General features: G+C 66.3%; 1 protein-coding gene across 3 annotated transcripts in view; it reads right to left on the reverse strand.

The window, feature by feature from the left end:
- Zfpm1 (zinc finger protein, FOG family member 1) overlaps nt 1–20,280 on the reverse strand; it is a 52,454-nt gene that overhangs the window by 12,247 nt on the left and 19,927 nt on the right. For 2 of the 3 annotated variants that reach the window (XM_047530120.1, XM_047530121.1), the window contains exons 2-4: nt 18,798–18,926; nt 16,575–16,703; nt 1,843–1,976 (exon numbers count right to left, since the gene is read on the reverse strand). In XM_047530120.1, coding sequence (XP_047386076.1) covers nt 1,843–1,976; nt 16,575–16,703; nt 18,798–18,926 — 392 coding nt within the window. The remainder of the gene's footprint in view (nt 1–1,842; nt 1,977–16,574; nt 16,704–18,797; nt 18,927–20,280) is intronic. The other variant, XM_047530122.1, reaches the window with a different exon arrangement.

A 20,280-nucleotide genomic window follows, 5' to 3' on the forward strand; every position in this document is an offset into this window, starting at 1 on the left:
GCAGCAGAGACCCAGCCCAGCTCCTGGCCACTCCTGCCTCAGCCCCGGTCCCTCGATGGGCCACTGGGCAGCAGCAGAGACCCAGCCCAGCTCCTGGCCGCTCCTGCCTCTGCCCCGGTCCCTGCGTCGGGTTCTCGGGTTGCAGGGCGCACTGGGAGCTACAGAGCTCCTGTCCTGTGTCTGCCTCCCATCACCAGTAAGTCCTGCAAGAGCCAGTGCTGCCGGCTGGCCTCCCTGCAGGACCAGCCCCTTCACACGGAGCCGTGGCCCACCAGGCGGGGCGGCCCACAGAACCCCGCCAGGGTTGGGGCCACCGGCTTCTCTCCTCTGACTGCCTGGGCCCTGGCAGCCTGGGCCCAGCCTGGCATGCGGCCGACCTCACTGCACAGACGGGCTGGCGGCTCTGTCCCCGTCTCCTCCACAGGCAGGCAGGAGGGTCCCAGAGGCCGAGGAAATGGAGGCTGAGACTGGGCGGGGCCTTCCTGGGACACCCCAGGTACTGGGCCAGTCTCCTGCTGCTTACCACAGGGCCTGGACCAGCACCCGCGCCTCAGGGCTGCAGCTGGAGAGGGCGGTGGGCAGGGGTCCTGGGCTGGGCCCCACTGCTTGGTTTTAGACGCTGCCACAGGTCAGGTCAGAGCAGGGTGCGGCAGCCAGGCCCGGGTCTTGGCCGTCAGGGGCCAGAGAAGCCCAGCCTGCACAGCCCCATCCTTGCCTGCAGAGGGCGCCAAGAAGGCCACCTAGGACCCTCAGGACCAAGAAGCCCAGACTGTGAGGCACTGGCCAGTCAGTGCGTAGTCTGGATCCAGCTGCACCTCAGTACCACGTCAGGAAACAAAAAGGGCTCGAGACGTGGCCACACATACACACTGGGCACCCAGCCTGGGCTCCCCAGGTGAGCTCTGCCAGGGCTGGGCCACGAATCCCCGATGCTCGTGTGCACGGGCCTCCGCAGGTCCTGCCCAGCGCTGCCCCCGCTGCTCACTGGTGCTCAGTGAGGTGGTGCCTCTCGTGACTGAGGTGCATCTAGAAGGGACCTTTGTAGCCCAGCAAGAGACCAGCCGGGCGTGGAGGCGCACGCCTGTCATCCAGCAGCTCAGGAGGCTGAGGCAGGAGGATCCTGAGTTCAAAGCCAGCCTCAGCAACAGTGAGACCCTAAGCAACTCTGAGACCCTCTGTCTAAATGAAATACAAAACAGGGTTGGGAATGTGGCTCAGTGGTCAAGTGCCCCCAAGCTCAATCCCCCGTACTTATCTCCCCAAAAAAGAAAGAGAGAGAGAGCCGAGCCCAAAGTGGAGGGAGGCTGAAGAGGAGGCCCTCAGGAGTATACCTAGGACAAATGACCCAGTGGACTCAGGCCTGATGGGGGGCGGCTACTGCGGAAGGCTTCGTCCAGGCAGGGACGCCCGTGACCAAGGGAAACTAACCAGCAGGGCATGAAGGACCCGTGCCTGCTGTTGGGAGGACCCTCAGGGGCCATGGAATGACAGACCGCCCGGCCATCCCTGGGCTCCTGGGGAACACTGGCCTCTGAGGCCCAGCATCCCAGCAGGACAGCTACAGCTCCTGCTCCTGCCCGGGTGCCGCTCCCAGCTTCCCCGTGACAGCTGGCCCTGCCCCGACGTCCCCAAGGTCCTGTCTCCCCTGGTGCCTCCCAGGGGAGGGCAGGTTGTCCTCCTGCCCTGTGGGTCCCAGTGCCTCAGATCCCGCCTCCCGACAGGCTCTGCCCAAAGTGGCCAGAGCTCCTGGCTCGGGGCGCCAAGGGGCCCACACCCTGGGCTGGACACTGCCCCGAGTACCTGGTGGGCAGTGGCTCGGTGGGCTGGGGGCGGGCTCCTTACCGGTTCTGCCTGCTGGGGGGAAGAGGCTCTGGTCTGGATGCTCCCGTGGAAGGGGCCCCAGGACAGGCCCTGGGCGAGGCCCAGCCGGGCCTGCACGCGCCTCTGCCGGTCCTGCAGCACCAGCTCCAACTCCTCTGCAGAGAGACGCGGGGTCAGCTGTGCCCGGCCTGGGGACACCCGTCACTCCCGCGGGGGCTGTGCCCCCTCGCCACTCCCAGCCCCACAGAGCTCCCGGGTCGGGGCAGAGGAGGGTGGCCTGTGGGCCTGGGTGACGGTGCCGGTGGCTGGTGCCCGCGGGGAGACCCCGGCATGGCGGCTGTGGACACATGGCGAGGAGCCACCCGCTGCCCGTGCTGGGAGGGGCTGTGGCCTCAGCCCAGGCGGGGAAGAGGTCTCTGCAGGTGTGACGGGATCGGGGCCTCGAGATGAGCTCCTCCTGGGTCAGCAGGGGCCCTGAATCCGAGGGCAAGAGTCTCTCAAGAGGAGGCCGGTGGGACCCGCTGGTGTGACCACGTGGGACACCTGGAGCCGGGAGAGGCACAGGGCTCCCAGAGCCCTGCTCCCGAGGTGAGGGGCGTGTCCGCTGCCTTCGCCTCGCCTTGTGCTAACGTGCTGGGTGGCCACAGGATGCGCACATGCCTGGCCACCACCCGCCCTCCCTGAGCCTCTGCCTCCTGGCTGGACAAGAGATTGTGGTGGCCACTCCCTCGGAGGGTGGTGCCTCCCTGGCTGGCCACCTCATGCCCCACCTGCCAGCAGGCTGCCAGGTCCACGGAGGCCTCACGGGGCCAGCCCAGTGCCCTGGCCGAAGTACCAAGCAGCCCCACTTCCTGGAGCCCCGTCGGGAGGCTGAGGCCTTAATGGCGCGATCGTCAGATAGCCGCTGCCTAATGGCAGAGATAAGGTGTGAGTGCACCAGGAGGCCTGTGGCGGCCTCACGGGCCTTTGTCTTCCCCAGGGCAGATACGATGGCAGCAGACCAGGACTGGGAGGCGGGGAGGCCCGAGCAGGGACGCACCAGGGGTGCAGGGGCCCCAGGCAGGCCCCACCCTGCTGCTCCTGTGGCCCAGGCCACCCTCCACCAGCCCACTCAGGACGCATGGGGCCTGGCCAGGGCTGTGCCACCCTCTTCCCGGCCCCTACAGACTTGGCACAGAGTGGACACTGGATGGGCTGGGTCCCACCATCAGAGCTGGACAGTACTGTGTGGCTTCATGGGAACACATTATCCCTGCACCGATGAGGAAACCGAGGCCCTGAGTGGCCCACAGCTGGCAATGGGCCCAGGATCCACACCTGGACACCTGTGCCTCCCATGCCGTCACTGTGACATCAACTGGGATCCTGGCCTCCCCTGTCCCAGCTACATCTGGGTCTCTGGTCCCCCCTGGTCAGCCCCTAAGGGGAGCTCACGGGTGCCCACTTGCCCGTCAGTCTGTGCAGCACCGCTGGGGCCCTGCTGGGGGCCTCTCTTCCCCTGCCAGGCCCCGTGGGGACAGGCAGCTGGCACGGTCACTGCTGGTGAGGTGTGGGCCGTCCAGCCCCTCTCCCCAGCTGGCAGCCTCCACCTGCCCTGCTGGCCACACCACGGGCCAGGGAGGGTCCTTGGCTTTTCCTGCCCTGCCTCCTGGGGACGTGCAGGTGGCAGAGCTGGCGCCCTGTGCCCACCACTCATGCCCACAGGCAATGGCCCCACCCTGATGGGAGGTTGTGCCACGGGCAGCCTCCCAGATAGCAGTGTGCCTGGTCTCCCATGGGGCTGCCCGCTTCCTGGGTATCACACCCCACCAGAGAGGGCTGGCGGCCGATAAGGCAGCTGCTCCACGTGCCTCGGGCAGAACCCACACTCAGGGCTATCTGGGGGCCAGTGGAGGCCAGGGGTCCCCGCAGAGCCCAGCATGTGGGGCTGGGGACCTATAGTGGTCACCACGACACCCACCTCCCTGACCCAGGGTCCAGGTGGGTCATCAGAGGGCTGTGCATTGGCACATCACCTCCTGTGGGTGGATGCATGGCCACATGGGCACCTGGATCAGTAAGGGGCATACATTTGGTCTCAGTCTCAGTTTATCCCAGTGCCTTGTGAAGGACACAACCTGTACAACTGTCCACAGAGGCCTTGGTGATGTTCAACGTCTGGGTGCTCAGATAACCTCTCTGGCTCCCCATTTCTGCCCCAACCCCTCATGTGACCAAAACAGGGTCTAGCAATTGTTAAAGCCCAGGTAGCACCAGGTGGAAACCTGTTCCCAGCAGGAGACCACACTGCATCTGGAAGGTGGGGCTGGCTGAGGCCACCTGCTCCTGGCAGCTGGCACCTCAGTGGCTCATCTAAGGCTGAGGACAAGTGAGACCAGCTGAGGGTGGGGGCTGGCGGGAGATGCTGCGGGCACAATGGCTTGCTTTGCAAACAGCCCCGGACATGGCTGCAGGCCACGGGGACTTCAGTCCTGACCACGGGAGCCTGGCCCAGCGGGCCAAGGAGTGCCCACGCCACACTGCAGCTCGGGAAGGGCACAGGGCTCGTGCAGCCACAGCCACGAGTTCCTGGGACACAGCCAGTGGCCAGACACCGCTGTGGGCATGGTGGGCCTCTGGTGCCCTGTCCACCTGTCACCCCAGCTGAAGAGCAGGCCATGCCTCTGTTGCTGGATCCTGCCACAATCCCTGGCAAGGGACTGCCAAGCCCAACTTGCAGGACAGAGGGGCTCAGAGAGGACAAGCAACCAGCTCCACAGTACCCAGCATGTGAGGCTCTGAGCCAGCGCCCAGCCACGCTCAGAGCCGGGACTCTGCACGCTCTGCCAGGTCCTGTGCCGCCTGGTGTGCTCTCTTGCTGCCGGGCCTCAGCTTTCCCTCTGCAGACTGGTCTCCTAGGAGGAAGCGCAGCCCACTGGTCTGGACTCCCAGTCCAGGGACAGCTCCCAGACAGGGGCTGGTGGGCACAGGTGCACAGGCTGCTCAGGACCCCAGAATGGACACCCGGGTCCAGTCTACCCCCAAGCCTCTTGGAGGAACCAAGTGAGAAACTGCAGCCTTTGCACATGTGTGTGACCCATGTGTCCTGGGATCTCAAGCCCTCAGACGCCACCCATGGCAGACTGCGAGCAGCCCCTGGCTGGCAGCTGTTCTGGCCCTGGGCAGAGCCAGGCCTGGACCAGCAGTCCGCAGCCGGTCCTGCTGGAGCCTCCGCTCACCCACCTGTACAGGGGTGCTGGCCTGGCATCCTGATGGTCTGCTGGCTGTGAGGTTGGGGACATGCTTGTCCGTGTGGCCAGCATCGTCCCCTCTCCCCCAGTCGCCCAGTGGGCTGAGAAACTGTCCTGGGCAGCATCCTAAGCCGGGGACTTCTCAGATGTGACCTTGGGCCTCCGGGTCCCTGATGGCCTCCCTCCACGACACACACAGCTCGCAGACCCACACGGTCTCTCTTCCCGTGGGCACGGCAGCATGGCTGCGGGAGGCCAGAGCCATCCAGCAAGCCCCTGAGGTCACAGAGCCAGGAGAGGGCCAGTCAGGGCCCTCCTTCTGCAGAGTGCAGCACTCAGGTGGTCTGCCTGTGCCCACCCTCACCAGGCCCGAGTCCCCCGGCAGGCTGGCGGCTCCTCCTGCACCTGCCAGGCCCCGCCTGCCACCGCCATGGCCTCCCGAGCAGAGTCCAGCCGCCCTCAACCCCCTGCCCTGAACAGTGGGCTCTGTGGTCAGCACGTGGGTGCCCACCCGGTCGCCAGAGCCCACTTATCTAATCGGCCATCACTCCGCCCGCCCCACCCTGTGGCTCACAGGCCAGCTGGGGAGCGGCCCTAACTTGGGGATCGCACTGTTTGCCTTTGACAGACGTCAGAGAGAAGGGAAGAGAAAGGAGTGGGGGAAGGAAAGGCCCAGGCTGGCGGGGCTCTGGAGGACTCTGGGTCTGGGCAGCATGGGGCAGGCCTGGGAGGGAGCAGGCGGACTGTGAGGCCCAAGGACATCTGCTTCCACCCCGTCCTGTACACACATGAAAGCAAGGCCCAGAGAGGGCAGCCACTCCCTAAGGCCACACAGCAGACTGGGAGGTGGGGATCAGCTGGGCAGAGTATTCCCCGGATCAAACCACATCTGAGCACCACGTCAGGATCTAAAAGGAGCCTCTGCTGGATTCCAGTCCTGTCCCTGTGGTCACAGCACCTCTGGACAGGCCCTGCCCACTGCAGGCCACAAGCACTCCTGTGACTATGGGATCAGCACAGTGTGGGAGGACAGGGCTGCCGACAGCTCTGGGGGGACAGTGGCCATCTCCTGCTCTCTGCTGAAAGCCTTTGAAGGGGCCAAAGGACTTTCCTGAGGTTGCACGGCTAGCAAGGGCCAGGAGAGTGGAGCCCAGGCCTGCCGACCCCAACCCAGGCCGAGCCGCTTCACTCAGCAAATCCCACTCGTCTGGCAGCTGGGCACTTGGGGCCTGCTCCAGAGCCTCTCCCAGCTGAGACGATGATCCTGACGGCCAGCTGGACCCCAGCTTTCACTCCCAGGGAGCCACCAGGGAACCCCAGGCCACGTCAGCGGCACAGCCAAGGCAGAAGGGCCGACCTGACTGCTGTGTGGCGGATAAGATGGGGGCCCGAGTGCTGGCCAGGGAGGCAGAGCCTCTCCAGGGCGGGGGACAGGCCTACAGAGAGCCAGGCCAACTTCCCACCCTGTCCCCAAGAGGGTCTGGACCCTGCAGGAGGCTGAGTCTGGGGTGGTGGTGAGAGGGCCTAATGCTGCAGCTAGGGGCCAGCTGTCCACTGGGACCCCAATCTGCATGCAACTCAGGACCCTGGCTGAGCTGGGAGACTGGACACCAGGCTCCCACAGGCTGGGAGAGAGCTGGAGCCCAGGACAGTGCATACCACGTTCGCCTGCCCGCCCTGGCCACCATATGGCCACGCCCCACCCAGGGGTGGGTCTTGGACACTGTTATCAAGAGCCGGGTGCTGTGGACATGATCATGGACAGCCCACTGCCCACTGCCCAATGCCGTGCCCTCCTGCAGTGCCCTGGTCACTCCCACCAGCTGTGGCTCTGGCGGAGCGCCCGCCCGCCCCTGGCTGGGTCTGCTTAGTGCCTGGCCATCTGGGCCGGGCACCGCCCTGGTGGAGCCTGCAGGTGGCGACATTCTAGGAGGCCGCCGGCAGAGGGGGCTGTAAGGCGCAGGGGCTGGTGGGTGCCAGGTGGCCGCCTGCCATGGCCCGGCTGGGGAGGACCGGTCCCAAGGTGCTGTGTGGACCAGGAGCCTCAGCAGCCCACCTCCGCCTGAGCGGCCTCCTGCGCCCAGGAGGGGGGTGCCGGCTCAGGGTTCCAAGTGTGGGCACCTCCATGGGGCACCAGGGGCCCTGTCTCTGCTAATTGCTCACTGGACTGCTGGTCCTGAGGGAGGCCAGCAGCATCTGGATGAGAGTGTCCGTGCTGGAGGTTGGGCAGCTGGCTGGGCATCGGAGGCCCTGGGCCCTGACCCTACTCCCCCAGTCCTGGGGAGAGGCACAGAGGCCAACCCTCCCCTGGGGCTGCAGCCTCCTCCTCAGGTGGCCCAGGTGGTCAGGTTCTCTGTCAAGCTGCCCATCATGGGCATCATGGGACAGGCTGGCAGGTGGCGGGGTCAGGGGTACCTGGAGTCTGCTTGGGGGTGGGGCCAGGCCAGGGGCTGGCCCTGCCTGTGACCCTCCCTGAGCCCGGGACTCTGGTGGCAGGTATTGATCTTTGACGCGGCAGCAGTCTGTGACTACCGGCTGAACCCTGGCCCCAGCGACGGCGGCGCAGGTCCAGCTGGGACAGCATGCCGTGCAGGGTGGGGCTCTCTGCCTGTGGGCCCAGCAGCCCGTCCTGGGGCCGTGTGGGGCGACCTGACTCCGTCCGGATGAAGCCTGTGGGTGGCTCAGCCGCTCTGCAGCAGGTGGTGCTGGGAGGTGCCTCGTGGTAACGTCGCCCTCTCTGGGCTGGGATGTGGTCTTGGACATCTCCTCTGCCTGGCAGTGCAGCCCGGAGCAGCTGGACTGGCAGGGGCCACAGGGCCCAGGGGCCAGAGCCCCTCCACGGGCCCTTGCAGCGCCCCTGGCTGCAGAGGTGGGTGTGGGAGGAAGAGCTTCTCGCTCTCTCTGACCCTTACTGGCCTGGGGACCATGGCCCTTCCCCACCTCTGGCTCCAGTTGGACCTGCCTGGCCCAGCCCGGCCAGCCTACCCGTGGCCTGTGCAGTTCAGGGCAGCCCTGTGCTCTGTTCACTTGCCCTCTGGGTCACTGTCTCTAAGTAGGCAGGAGAGTGGGTCTGAGGGCAGGTGAGGGTCTGGGCAGTGACCAGAGGGTCCATGAACACTGCTGCCCTTCTGAGGCCTCAGGAGGGCCCTGGGCTCTGCCAGGGGCAGGATCCAGCTAGAGTGTGTCTGGGAAGCAGAACAACCCTGGGAACCGTTAGGGCACCTCCTCTGGAAGAGCCTCCTGGTTTCATAGAACACAGATGGCTACTTTCATGGCCTTGGTCAACTCCATCAAGGATGAAGAGTTGGAGGGTCAGAGAGGCCCTGGCCACTGGGGGAGATGGCGATTGTGAGTTCACACCCAGGCTCCCGACAGGGCTGCCCTTCCTCACGTCCCTCGAGAGGGAGCTGGGGAAGAAGGGTGCCCAGAGGTGAGCAGGGTCACTGTTCGGAAGAGGAGGTGGCCTGGAGGTCTGACAGACCAGTCTGCCCCAGGCCCAGCCTTCTGCTGCTGTGCCTCTGCTCAGGAACCTGGGGCCTCCATTGCCCCCCAACCGAGCACCCTGCCTGGTTGTCCAGCAGAGCCGAGGCAATGGCCTGCTCCCCAGGACCCAGGGCCCTGAACCAGAAGCATGGTGCTGCTTCCGCCTCACATCTAGTCCCGTAGGCAGGAGCCTGGCGCTGGTCAGAGCAACTGCCCATCCTGCAGCAGGGCCTTGGGCATGGAGAATTTTGGCAGAACCAGCCACAGGCATAAGGAGCAGCCACGGGTACAGGGATGCCCATGGCAGCCCAGGGAGTTGCTTCCTGTCCTCTCCCAGAGGTTTTGACTCCCCTCCCTCTGGGTAGGCTGGCAGGTCACCTGCGCTGTCCAGTTAGACAGCGTTCCTGGATAGGCTCCTGGAAGCCTAGGGCCAGGTCCTGAACTCAGGAGGCCCTGACCTGCCAAGTGCAGGCTCTTGCTGGACCACGTGGGCAGGATGGGGCCCAGGATCCCGCGGCACCTGCAGGAGGTGAGGGACAGCCAAGACCCTGTGGCTCTGGGGCCCGGGATGGCCAGATGGGCCTGGGTGGGCAGCTCAAGACACAATGAGTCCACGATAGCATCTCCTCATCTCAGGCCCCGCTCGGCCCTTTCTTGCAGGATATGACCAGCCCTCCAGCCGACGGCGGCCCCTTTGTCCCATCTCTGGGGACCGATCTTATCAGTGGCGTCCACAGCCATCGTAATGGAAAAATGTGGCGAGGAAATCAGAAGTTACGCGTGGAGATAGAGGAGTAATAAATAAATAAGTAGGGCCGTCCTGGCTGCGCAGCGGGGCCGGCAGCCTCTGGGTCGCGTGCCGAGTCCTGGGGCGGGCGGGCAGCTCACAGGCTCAGTCCACTCACCAACCAGCTCCTGGGGCCAGTGGCTCATGACACGTGTCTGGGCATGAGGGCACGCTGCCCTGACTGGGCAGGGGTGGAGCCAGGGCAGCGCTCAGTGTGGCCGCTGTGCCCCCCGGGGAGGGGACAGAGGCCTGTGGGCCCAGCACACACCACTGGGGGAAGGAGCACCACTTGCCCTGCTGGCCTTGCCATGCTGGCCCCACAGGGACCAGGACAGGGCCAGGCCAGGCCCAGAAGGCAGGTCCACAGCGAGACCAGGGCCTCTGGAGGCGGGTCCGCTGGGCCGGGTCCGCGTGTGGGCACGGTGACGTGCCACTCGCAGTGGCAGTACTGTCCCTGGGGATGCGTGGTGACCAGCCGGTGCTCGAGTGGCACCGATAGCAGGGCTGGGCGGCCCTGCGCTAGGGACGGCCCAGCTCCTGCCCTGCTGTCCCGGGTCCTCTGGGCGCACGTCTGTGGTCATCTTACTGTGGCCATGGGCTTGGAGGGTGGAGAGACACCGGAGCCGCAGTGCGGGGACTGAGGGGTCTGGGAAGCAGCAGCGAGGCCTCCCCAGGCGGGGCCAGGCCTGCGCGCCCTCTGGGCCGGCTGTGGGGGCAGCTGGCTGGGCAGGAAGCCGGGTGGGAGGGCGGAGGAGGAAGCGGCTTGATTAGCGCCTGTGGCCAAGATAGGCGGCCCTGGCCACAGATAGTGGCTCCGGAAGGTGGGCAGGTCAGCGGGCCACACGCGGCAGGCAGCCAGGCCGAGGCCTCGCTGGCTGCAGCTGTGCTCCTTGCTGGGTGTCCAGCTGTCCACTCAGCGGTCTGCATGGTGTCCACCAAGAGCCCCTTGGGGCTGGGTGGTGCGGGGCTCCCCGACACAGGCCTGGCTGGGGGCTGCCCGCCTCCCCCTGCTCGGTCTCCCCAGCGCCTGCCGCCTGGCCTCCCTGTTCCCAGCTGGTCAGTGTACCTGTCCAGCTCCCTTGCCCTGCACTTATCTCCCTGCCTGGCCTTCGGTCCCCACTGCTCCAGTGCTGGCCAGACCCAGCTCCAGGCCAGGCAGCGGCACCAGCTGGCCGTGAGTGGCTGTCCAGACGCCTGTGGCCCCACCCTGCCTGCAGAGCTACTGCAACCCAGAGGGCTGGCCGATGCCCCTCCCCGGCTCAGGTGCGCTTCCTGCCTCTTCCTCGGATGGCGGCTGCAGCGGCCACTGCTCCCTGGAAGGGGCTGCCCTGCGGGTCTCAGCCAGCGAGGTGCCAATGTGAGCGCCCTGAGCAGCCGTGAGGGTCAGCAGGGGTCTCACAAGGCCCTGGCCCTCTCCCCACAGGCCCTGGACCCTGAGGACCACAAAGCCTGTGACCTCTGAACTCTGACTCCAAGACCACACTGGCACGGGGGCCCTGGTTCTCAGCGGCTGGTCCCTCTCTACCCTGTGCTTGGACTCGATAGGACATTCTGCCACTTGCAGGATGGCCTCTTCAGCTGGATGCGGGGCCCCTTGGTCTCACTGTCCAGTGTAGAGCAGGGGCTCTGGGGGCAGTGCCAGCTGGCCCGGGTGGCACATGACTATGTGGCCCTCCTGCCCTGGGCCCTCTGGCCTGTGTCCCCCATGACCCTGGGAGGTGGGCCGTCTCCGTTTCCCCAGCCCCCGGGTGTATGCCCACCTCTGGGTAAGGCAGGGCTAGCTGCAGGACACAGGCCCTCCAGGGCCTCTCCAGTCTGCTCCACCTGAAGCGGGGGGTCAGGGCGCCCAGGGTCTCAGGAACACGACTCTCCAGGGGGATTTGGAGTGGGTGGGGGGCTGGAGACCCTCCGGGCACCCAGGAGAGGCGGCTCCCCGTCCAACTGTGGGCCTGGTCTCTAGCTGACCCCAGGCTGACCCGTCATCTGCCAGCGCCCTTCCCCCGCCCGTCAATCTAAGACAAATAGGTCTGCGGCCAGCAACGCCAGGCCCTGATAACACAAAATAGCTGAAATGATTTTCCCACCCACACATGCTGGCCGGCGGGGGGAGCGAGGCCAGCATATCGGCCCATCTCCCGGGCTGTCCATCAGGACAGGCCGTCCTGCCTCAGCTGCCCGCCGCCCGATAGTGAGACTTGAGGTCCACACAGAAGCTCCGGGCCTGTGAGATCAGTCAGTGGGCACAGCCCAGATAACCGCCCGACGCCGCGGCTCGTGCTCCCGGGGGTTCCCAGCCTCGGCAGACCCCAGGGGCCCTGGAAGGGGGCCAGGCGTGGGTCTGGGCCGGAAACGGCCGGCAGACCTCTGGCCCACAGGACTGCGCTTCTGCCCTGGACCTCAGATGCTCTGGCCCTGGCCCCTTCTCCATGGGCAGCTGACCAAATGGCCCAGAGACCTTCAGAATCTTCATTTTATGACCAAGGATGTGGGGCCTCAGCTGGGGACTGCTCTGTGACAGAGCCCTGGGTCCATCCCCAGCACACGGAGAAAGATCAGGGTGTGAGCTTCGTCCTTGCAGTAGAGATGCTGAGCCCAGACCCTACCCTGTTTCTTCCATCCCCATGTGGCTCACCCACACTGTTCCATTTGAACCTCAGGTCCTCTTGCACAAATGCCTCACTCCATGCCAATCTGCCCTTGGAGCCTCAGCTCAGCGATGGAGGTTGGGGCCCTCCTACGGTGCCATTATCCACCACCTCTCCCACTCGAGCTGACCCTCAGGCATCCCCTCTGCTGACCACAGTGCCTGGGACAGCTGCCTTCCCAGCCCTGCTCAAGGGCTGGGATGGAGTCAGACAAAAGGCGTCTCCTAAGGTCAGGCCAGCTGACTTTCAATTTGTCCCAGCGCCACCAGGAGTGGCCCAGGCCCCAAGAGATCCCTGGTGGCGGGGACATGCCCTCCTGTTCCTTGTCCCCTCCCACCCACCCCAACCAAGCCCATGCAGTCCGGGTGAGCCCCATCTGCCTCAGGTCTAGGGAACCCAGGGGCCCCAAAGGCCCCGCTCTGTGCACCCTCCCCCAGGAGGCTCAGGTCACGGCCAGCCCTGCCAGCTGGGCCCTGTCCAGGGAGGCAGCCCATCTCCACCTGCTGCCCACTCTTCCCTAGGCCTGTTCCAGGGGACCAGGGCTGCAGGCCCCCGCAGGGTGCTCGGGCGGCTGTCCCAGGGCCTGCCCCTCATCTCCAGAGAGCCCGGCACCCAGAGCTCTGCCTAGGGATGGCCAAGGGGGTCTTCCTGGGTCGGAAGACGCGTCCCAGAGCCAACGCTGCGGCCTGGAGTGGGCATGTGGCACTGCCAGGTGTCCACACTGCCTGGACAGTGACCGCAGTGTGACCTGCACTGCACTCCACACCCCTGCCCCCTGCCATGGACCCCACGCGTACTGGTCCCCTGCCTACCTTCAACGTTTTGCCCACTGTTCTGTGAACATGCGCAGTGGCTGCCAGGAGGGAGGCCAGGCCCTGGGCTCTTGTGGGTTGCAGGGACCCTTGTGGAGGCCCTGGCCACCACTTCCGTCGTGGACCCTCACACGGAGCAGGCAGGGTCCCTGGGGGCTGCCCTGCCGAGGGTCCTGTGCTCTGCTGAGGCCTCAGCCGGCCCTTCCCACCTGGGAGTCAGAGTCAGAGTCGGAGAAAGGCTCCACGGACAGGGACTCGGCCAGCATAGGTGGGCAGGGGCCCAGCCTGGGAGGCTGGAGGGAGTACTGGTCTCTGACCACCCAGGGCTCTGGCCAGGCCTATTCCGAGTCCACTCCTCAGTCCTACGCAACCTTGTGGAGGAGGCGGGTGGCCAGTCGCCTCCCTCCCTGAGGCTGGCCTGGCTGCTGGGCAGCCCCTCGTTTGTTGCTGGACAGGCCGTGGACTATGGGCACTGCCTCCAGACAGGCGGGAGCAGGGCTGAAGGTGGGCGCAGGAGGACCCTCCACACCGAGAGGGGCTGGTGTGTCTGCCTGGCCACCTCCCTTCTGCTGGCCTTAACTGGGCAGGGCAGGGGCGCAGGACACGGGTGTCCCCACAGCCCAGGACCCCGGCTGCTGGGCCACACCGTGCAGGAGTGGGTGACGGCTCCTGGTCATCTTCCATCTCTCCACCAAACAAGCTCCCTTCCCGAGCACCCCTCTCCCTTCCAGCTAGGATCCGGGCTTGGGGTCAGGGGAGACCAGGCAGGGGCCAGGCAAGGGCAGCCCTAGAGCCCAGGGCACAGGCGGGGGCTGTGCCCCGGGCCTGGCCGAGCTGCTCTGGTGCTGGCTCTGCTTGTACCTGCTAGTGTCTGGTGGCTAGGACTACTGCTGCCATAGGGAGCAAGAGGCGGCTTCCCCGCCCCGCGGTCCAGCGGTCCAAGCACGAAAGCAGGGTGCTCTTGGCCGCACAGGGCATCGCAGACCCGCCCCAAGCCCCAAGCCCAAGGAAGCCGGGCGTCCCAGGCAGATGAGGAACCTGAGGCCCCAATGGTTCTCCTCATCACAACGGCCCAGATAAGGAAACCAAGGTCAGAGAGGTCAGCAGCCTGCCTAAGGTCACTCAGCAAAGCTGGGCTCCGGGGCCTGGGCTCCCGCCTCCAAGAGCTCACTGCTCTGGCTCTCAGCAGCAAAGCGGCAACGCTCAGAAATGCAGTCGCCTGCAGCTGGCAGGTGTGGAGGGCTTGAAGGTGAGCAGAGCCAGACCCTGGACCGAGGCCACCAGGCACCGGGCGGCAGGAGGGAGTGGGGCCACGATGGCCACCTCTTGCCCCAGAAGCAGCACTCCAGCGTCTGCAAAGCCCTGGCGTCCGAGACCTTGCTGCGCTGCAGTGTGTCGTGGGCCCCGGGGGTCCTCACGGCCATCTGATCCAGGCCGGGACCACCAGGAGGAAGGGCAGCCTCACACACCCACAGGGAGGTGCTCTGGCCAGCTCTGCAGGGGCTGATGGCCACTTCTGGGCCCCAGGCATGGTGCCCTCCCCCAGAGGGGTGTGATGGGTCAGTCCAGACAGCAGAGGGCAGCCAGGAGGGCCAGTGGCAGCACGGAGGGAGCACCCCCGGGAGCCGAGCCCTCGACGCCGGCTCTGTGGTGAGGCAGGCCCACTGCAGCAGGGCAGCTGGGACAGGCTCAGGCCCAGTGCTGTCCCCACAGCCAGCTGGTCAAGGCACATTGCAGTCCCTGCAGTCCCACCAGCCCCTCCCAGGGAGGGTGCCCAGGCCAGGGGAGGCCAGGCCCGCACGCATGTGCTGCAGGTCGGAGGTCAAGAGAGACGGGGGAGGCAGGGGCCCTGGACAGAGGTGGGGCACCGTGGAGAGCCCAGCAGGCCACAGGGCTGGTCACCAAGCTGGGCACTGCCCTCAGGCCTGACCCAGGCAAAGCCTGATGCCCATGCCGGCACGGGCAGCCCCGAGATAAGAGCCCGCTGAGGCTCCGCGGCTCCCCACCGGGCGATAAGCGCAGGCTGTGCGGGCCCTGATAGGCAGTGGCCACTGTAGCGGTTGGCCGACGGCGGCTTATCAGCCCATCACTGCCCACTGCACAGAAATTCGTATCTGCGGGAGCCGATAGGACGCCTCGGGGCCCTTGAGGATGCAAAATAGCGCAGGAAGCGCGGGGCGTGCCCAGCCCCAAACCAGGCCGCAGCGCCCAGGCCGCTACCCGTCAGGGCGAGCCCCGAGGGCCCGTCTGTGCAGGGGTGAGGGCCAGGGTGCCACGCGGCGGGGTCAGGGAGGTGCGGGCTGACACTGAGGTCCACCAGCCGCAGCCTGGGCTCCGGGCTCGTATGGACACGTTCCTTCTCCGCCCTGAGCTGGGGTGTCCTCCTCCGTGGAGCCCTGGTCAATCTGTGCTGGCCAGGCGGGGCTGGCGTGAAGGCCACCCTATGCCCCAACTGCCCAGGGGCTCGCTGGGTCCTCGGCAGGCAGTGCTCACTGAGGGGGCTGCAGAGCAGAGGCCAGAGGGCCCACCTCACCACCCACTCCAGAACGGGGGATGGACCAGAAGCCAGCAGTCTGGGTGTGGGCCTCCTGCCCACCCAGGGCTCTGTCCTGCGAGTGGGAAGGTTCCCGTGGACCTGGGCTGTGAGGCCCCGAGCGCTGGGTCCCTCGCCAGGTGTCTCGGGAGAAGGCTCCTGCCAGGTCACCAGTCCTGCCCTGTCCCTCGCTGGTGCTGGGGTGGGCGTGCTGGGGTGGCAGAGGGGCCCCGGGGTGGCCTGGCCAGGCACTGCTCTCAGGCAGCCCCACAGCCCGTGGGCTGGCAGCGGCTGGGCAGGAGCTGGCTTCCATACGCTGTGGGCCCCCACCTGGGTGTGGCCACCAGGCCAGGCTCTGCGCCACGCCTGCCGGCCTGTCTGCCTTGGCTCCAGGCCATCACTGCTCTCTTGAAAGCCCACATGGCCAGTCGGAGGCCTCCCTGGCCCTCTCTAGCCTGACACCTGGCCCCTGGGCCTCAGCAAAGCCTTCCCTGCCCGCCAGCAGGGCCAGCCCCCGCCACGCGCCTGCTCTTCACGGCCTGGTCTCCATAGGGCAGGTCCTCAGCAAATGCCCGCCGTGGGCATGGGTGCGCAGGATCCGAGCTCCTCTTCTGACCCCGTCCCTGCTTCCCTCCCCTTCCCGCCAGCTCTGCACGAGGCCCCAAGCCACCCCAAACTCACTGCTGGGCCGCACTATTTATCAACTAGGGGCAGAACAACCTGGCTATCTGGCCTGCCCTATGGTCACAGGCGGATGGACTCTGCCAGTCCAGGAAGGGGTGGCCACGGGGGACATGTTCACGACCCGAGGTCAGAGCTTGGCTGTGAGCGAGTTGCAGGGCAGGGGTGATGTGGCCGGCCCTAGGGGACTCCCATGGTCCAGGCCTGACCCACAGATGGCAGCCAACTCCCGTCCTGGGTGGGGCTGTGGCCACTCAGGGTTGGGGTCCTCCCCTGCCCTGCCCAGGACACTCTGGGCTTGGAACTGGTCCCTCTGCTGTGCAGCCTGGGCCCAGCTGGCTCCAGACACACCCTTGACTCCCTTCCTGGGACAGGTTCCTGCCATCACCTGGCTCCTCATTCCCACCAGGTCAGGCCCCACCTCCTGGGATCCTCCAGACGACTCTGCCCACAGGGGCTGGGATCCAGACCACCACCACACAGCCAGCTGCCCAGGCCCGTGGACTCCAGCACCTCGAGAACCCGGGGGCCCAGCTCCCAGCAGGCGGGGCCACGGCTGCCCTGGGAGGTGCTGCTGGTTACCTGGCCCACTCCAGGGGCTGGCTGCTGCCAGGGCCGCCTCCTGGGGCCTGGTCTCTGGCTCCTGCTCCTCCATCTCCTCGGGGCCTCCTGGGGACGTGGGGGTCGCTGGCGCTGGGGGCGGATTCGTGTCTGCAGGGAGGAGAACACCGTCACATCCCTGCTGAGTGAGGCCCTGGGCACCGAGCTGCCCCTGCTGGTGGCTGCAGGGAAACTGAGGCCCAGGGTGGCAGCGCCCTCCTGGCCCGCTTTAATTGGAGAGGAGGGGATTTTCCTCTTGGCCTTTTGAAACCCCTCGTTAGCTGCAGCCGCGACTGCCAGTCCAGCTGCTGGTGACTTGTGCAGAGGCCACAGGTGTGCCAGGCCAGCAGCTCACGCGCAGCCCCTGGCTCCTGGTCTCCGCTGGCAGCTGGGGCCCCTCCGTCAGGCCCCGCACCCAATTCCAGCCCAAAGGGCATATTTGCCTTCCCAGCGGGGCTGATAACCACCATGGCCCCCAATCGATGAGCTCCCATAAAGCCCCCCGGTGACGTCACGCGCCCGGCTGATTATTAATACCCGAGATAAGGGCCGTGATTAACATCAAATAAATCAATCACACGGTATAAAAGTCCTATTATTTTTGGCTATAAATCAAAGTGGCTGGCATTTGAGCTCCAGCCACCGTGAGGGAGCCGCCGCCCGCCTGAGCGGCAGATACGCTCCGCGCAGCCTTATCGCGCCCATCGCAGCGTTATCACCGGGCCGGTGCCAGGTGCAGCCCTGGCTGTTTTTTCCAGCTCCTTCCCGGCCCCGCCCCCTGCCCCCCGTGCAGCCCCAGCTCCCAGATCAGATAAAGGGCCTGGCTCCCCGGAAGGCCGGCCGGGCCAAAGTCCACAGCAACCTGCCACATGCCCTTTGGCAGGTCTTGCCCGGCCCCTCCATCAGCACCGAGTGGTGACAGGGGTGGTGGTGTGGCTGGGTGGCCACTGGGTGCCGCAGCTCAGACGTGAGCCCTTGGCCAGCTCTCCTGGGGGTGTCTGGGCGAGCTGAGGGTGAGGAGCCTGATGCTGGCTCTGGTGACCCCACTGCTGCTGGCCAGTGAAGCTGGGGTCGGCCGGCTGCGTGTGCCTGCCCAGGCTGATGCAGGTGGGCTCCTGGCCTGGGGCTCTCCTGGGGACCCTGACCCTCGGCCTGGAAGTGCTGGGGTTCACAGTGCGGAGGTCCCCCTGCTGGCCAGGGACGATGCCCCTCTGGGCTCCCTGCGTCCCTCCTCCGCACCTCTGGGCCGACCCTCCGCCTCTCACACAGTGCCGCGCACCCGAGGTCTCTGACCACCCCAGCCCATCTGCCCCCGGGTCACGTCACCCACTCACCACCCTCCCACATGGCCAGCTGTGGCCGCATCACCCTGGTAGAGGATGGCGCAGGGCGGGGGCTGCCCCTGCAGGAGAGCTGGGCTCAAGGCCAGGCCGAGCCTGCCGTGCCCCTTGGACGGCTTCCTCCTCTGGAGCGTGGGTGCGAGAGACCACTCCTGGCAGGTTCACCTCTGCGAGGCCCTTTTCTGGGGCCTCTCAAGTCTCACCTGCTGCCCTTGACACCTGCGCAGGCCTCCTGCAGTCGGGTTAGTTCGCTCCAGGAGGGTCTGGGTCTCCTTCCAAGGTCTGCCTCAGCTGGAGAACTACCCCAACCCTGGAAACTGCTACCAGGAGGGCCCAAGGAGAGTCTCGAGGTGCTTGGGGTAGAGGCCAGGAGAGTGCAAACAAGACCCACTTGGTGCATGTGGGCTGTGAGACCCCAGACCAGTCACTTCACCTCCGGGTCGCGTTCCTCCCACTGTGAAGTGGAACGCTGTGCATTGACAGGAGGAGCTATGCGTACTGAGCGCCCAGTGTGTGCCGAGGCCCAGCGGACACTCAGTGAGCCACCCCTCAGCAGACTCGGGCCCTCCGAGTCCCCATGTCACAGAGGTAAACTGAGCCTGGGGTGTGGCTTTCCAAAGTCACTCAGCAATCTGTGTGAATCTCCATCTTCCTCCTCTGGCCTTGGTCTTCCCACCGGTAGCACAAGGACTGGACTCGGGCGTATGCTCATAGGGCATGTCTGTCATCTCCTGGCTACCTGGCTCCTCCCATCCTGGGGAGGCCTCTCTGCCCTGGGCCTGGTTGGGCCACAGACACCCATCACCTGGCTGTGGCAGTGCAGGCCTCAGGTGGACATGGGCGGGGGGGGGCACTGCCATCTCACCTGTGCTGGATGGACTTGGGGGCCTGGGCTCCTCTGGGGCTTGGGGCTCTGGTGCCGGGGCCTCCTGCTCCATGAGGCTGGTGTCCATGGCCTGGGCCTCCTCTCTGGTCTCCATGTCTCCGAGGGAACCTGTGGACATGGCCCAGGGGGAATCAGTGAGGAGACCTGGGAAAGTCCATGCTGATCTCCTGACCCATCTGGGCACAGGCACAGGCCCCATGCCTAGGAGAGTCGGGCAGCAGGCAGGGGCAAGGGGCAGCTGCCACTGAGGTCAGAGGCTCCGTGAGACCGCTCTGCTTGTCCACCCAGTGTCCACCCTAAACCCCAGACAACTCCTAAGCCTCTGCCCCTCCTTGTTGTCCTCTGGCCTCCACTGGCAGGTGGACTCCACTCGCCAGGATAGGGTCCCTTCCTCCTGTGCCTCCTTCCCACCCAACAGCCCCCACTCCACTGAGTGGAAGCTGCGGAGCAACCGTGGGGCCCCTTCTGGGTTGAACCTTGGGCTTGGACAGAGGCCACGGCACTCTGCATCCCACAGGCCCACGCCTCTGGGGCTCCCGGTGCCCCAACACCCACCCACGGTCTCCAGGAGGGACACACCCACATCCTGCTCTCTTGCAGGAAGCACCAGGGCCCGGGAGCTCCTGAGGGCGGGGCCCAGCACACAGCATGGTCCTGCGGGAAGGAGATGCTCACAACCTGGGGACCAATCAACCACTGACGGACACAGGCGGCACCCATGCCCTGGGTTCCCTTCCCTAGAACAGGCAGGGCTCTGTGGGCAACCTCCTCAGTGACGCCCAGAAGGCCTGTGAGCAGGGCAGAGGGTGATGCGGCCCACAACATCGGGCACAGGGTCAACTGCCTGTGTGGTGAGAGTGAACCCTAACCCTGCCTGGCCCTGGACGCCTGTCCACCCTTGTCCCGTGAGGCATGGAGGAGTCTCCTGACCCCCAGACACCCACTTGGAGTAGCAAGAGGCCACAGACTCCACGCCAGCCAGGCCCGTCACCAGAGAAAAGGCGTCAGAAGCACAGGCCCTGCAGCACCCTGGCGCTCCTGTGCGGGAGAAGCGGGAGGGCCCGGGCAGAAGGCGCCCGGGAGGGCGGCCGCCCAGGAGGCTCAGCTCCCGCCCCTGGAGACAAGCAAGGAGCAGCGGTCGCCGGATCTGCACCCCTGTGGCTCAGGGGCTCCCGGCCCTTGCGCGCGTGACCCCTCTGGGCGGGAGATGAGAAACCCACCCTCCCCACCTCGCCCGGGGTCCTCCTTCCTGGGAAGGCAGGGGCTCACGGAGCAGGGCGCAGCCAGACACGGCGTGCGCCTGGCCAGAGTCCAGCACTGCTCCCTCCAGTGGGTCCCTGACGCTTGGTCAGGTCAGGGGGACAGAGTAAGCCCTGGCTGGGACCCTGGGGCCAGGCTGTGGCCGAGCTTCAGCCAACCTGAGGCCAGCAGTTCACCAGGAGGGGTGGGCGCTGGCTGTCTG

The sequence above is a fragment of the Sciurus carolinensis genome, chromosome 16 (assembly GCF_902686445.1).
Source record: "Sciurus carolinensis chromosome 16, mSciCar1.2, whole genome shotgun sequence".
NCBI lineage: Eukaryota > Metazoa > Chordata > Mammalia > Rodentia > Sciuridae > Sciurus > Sciurus carolinensis.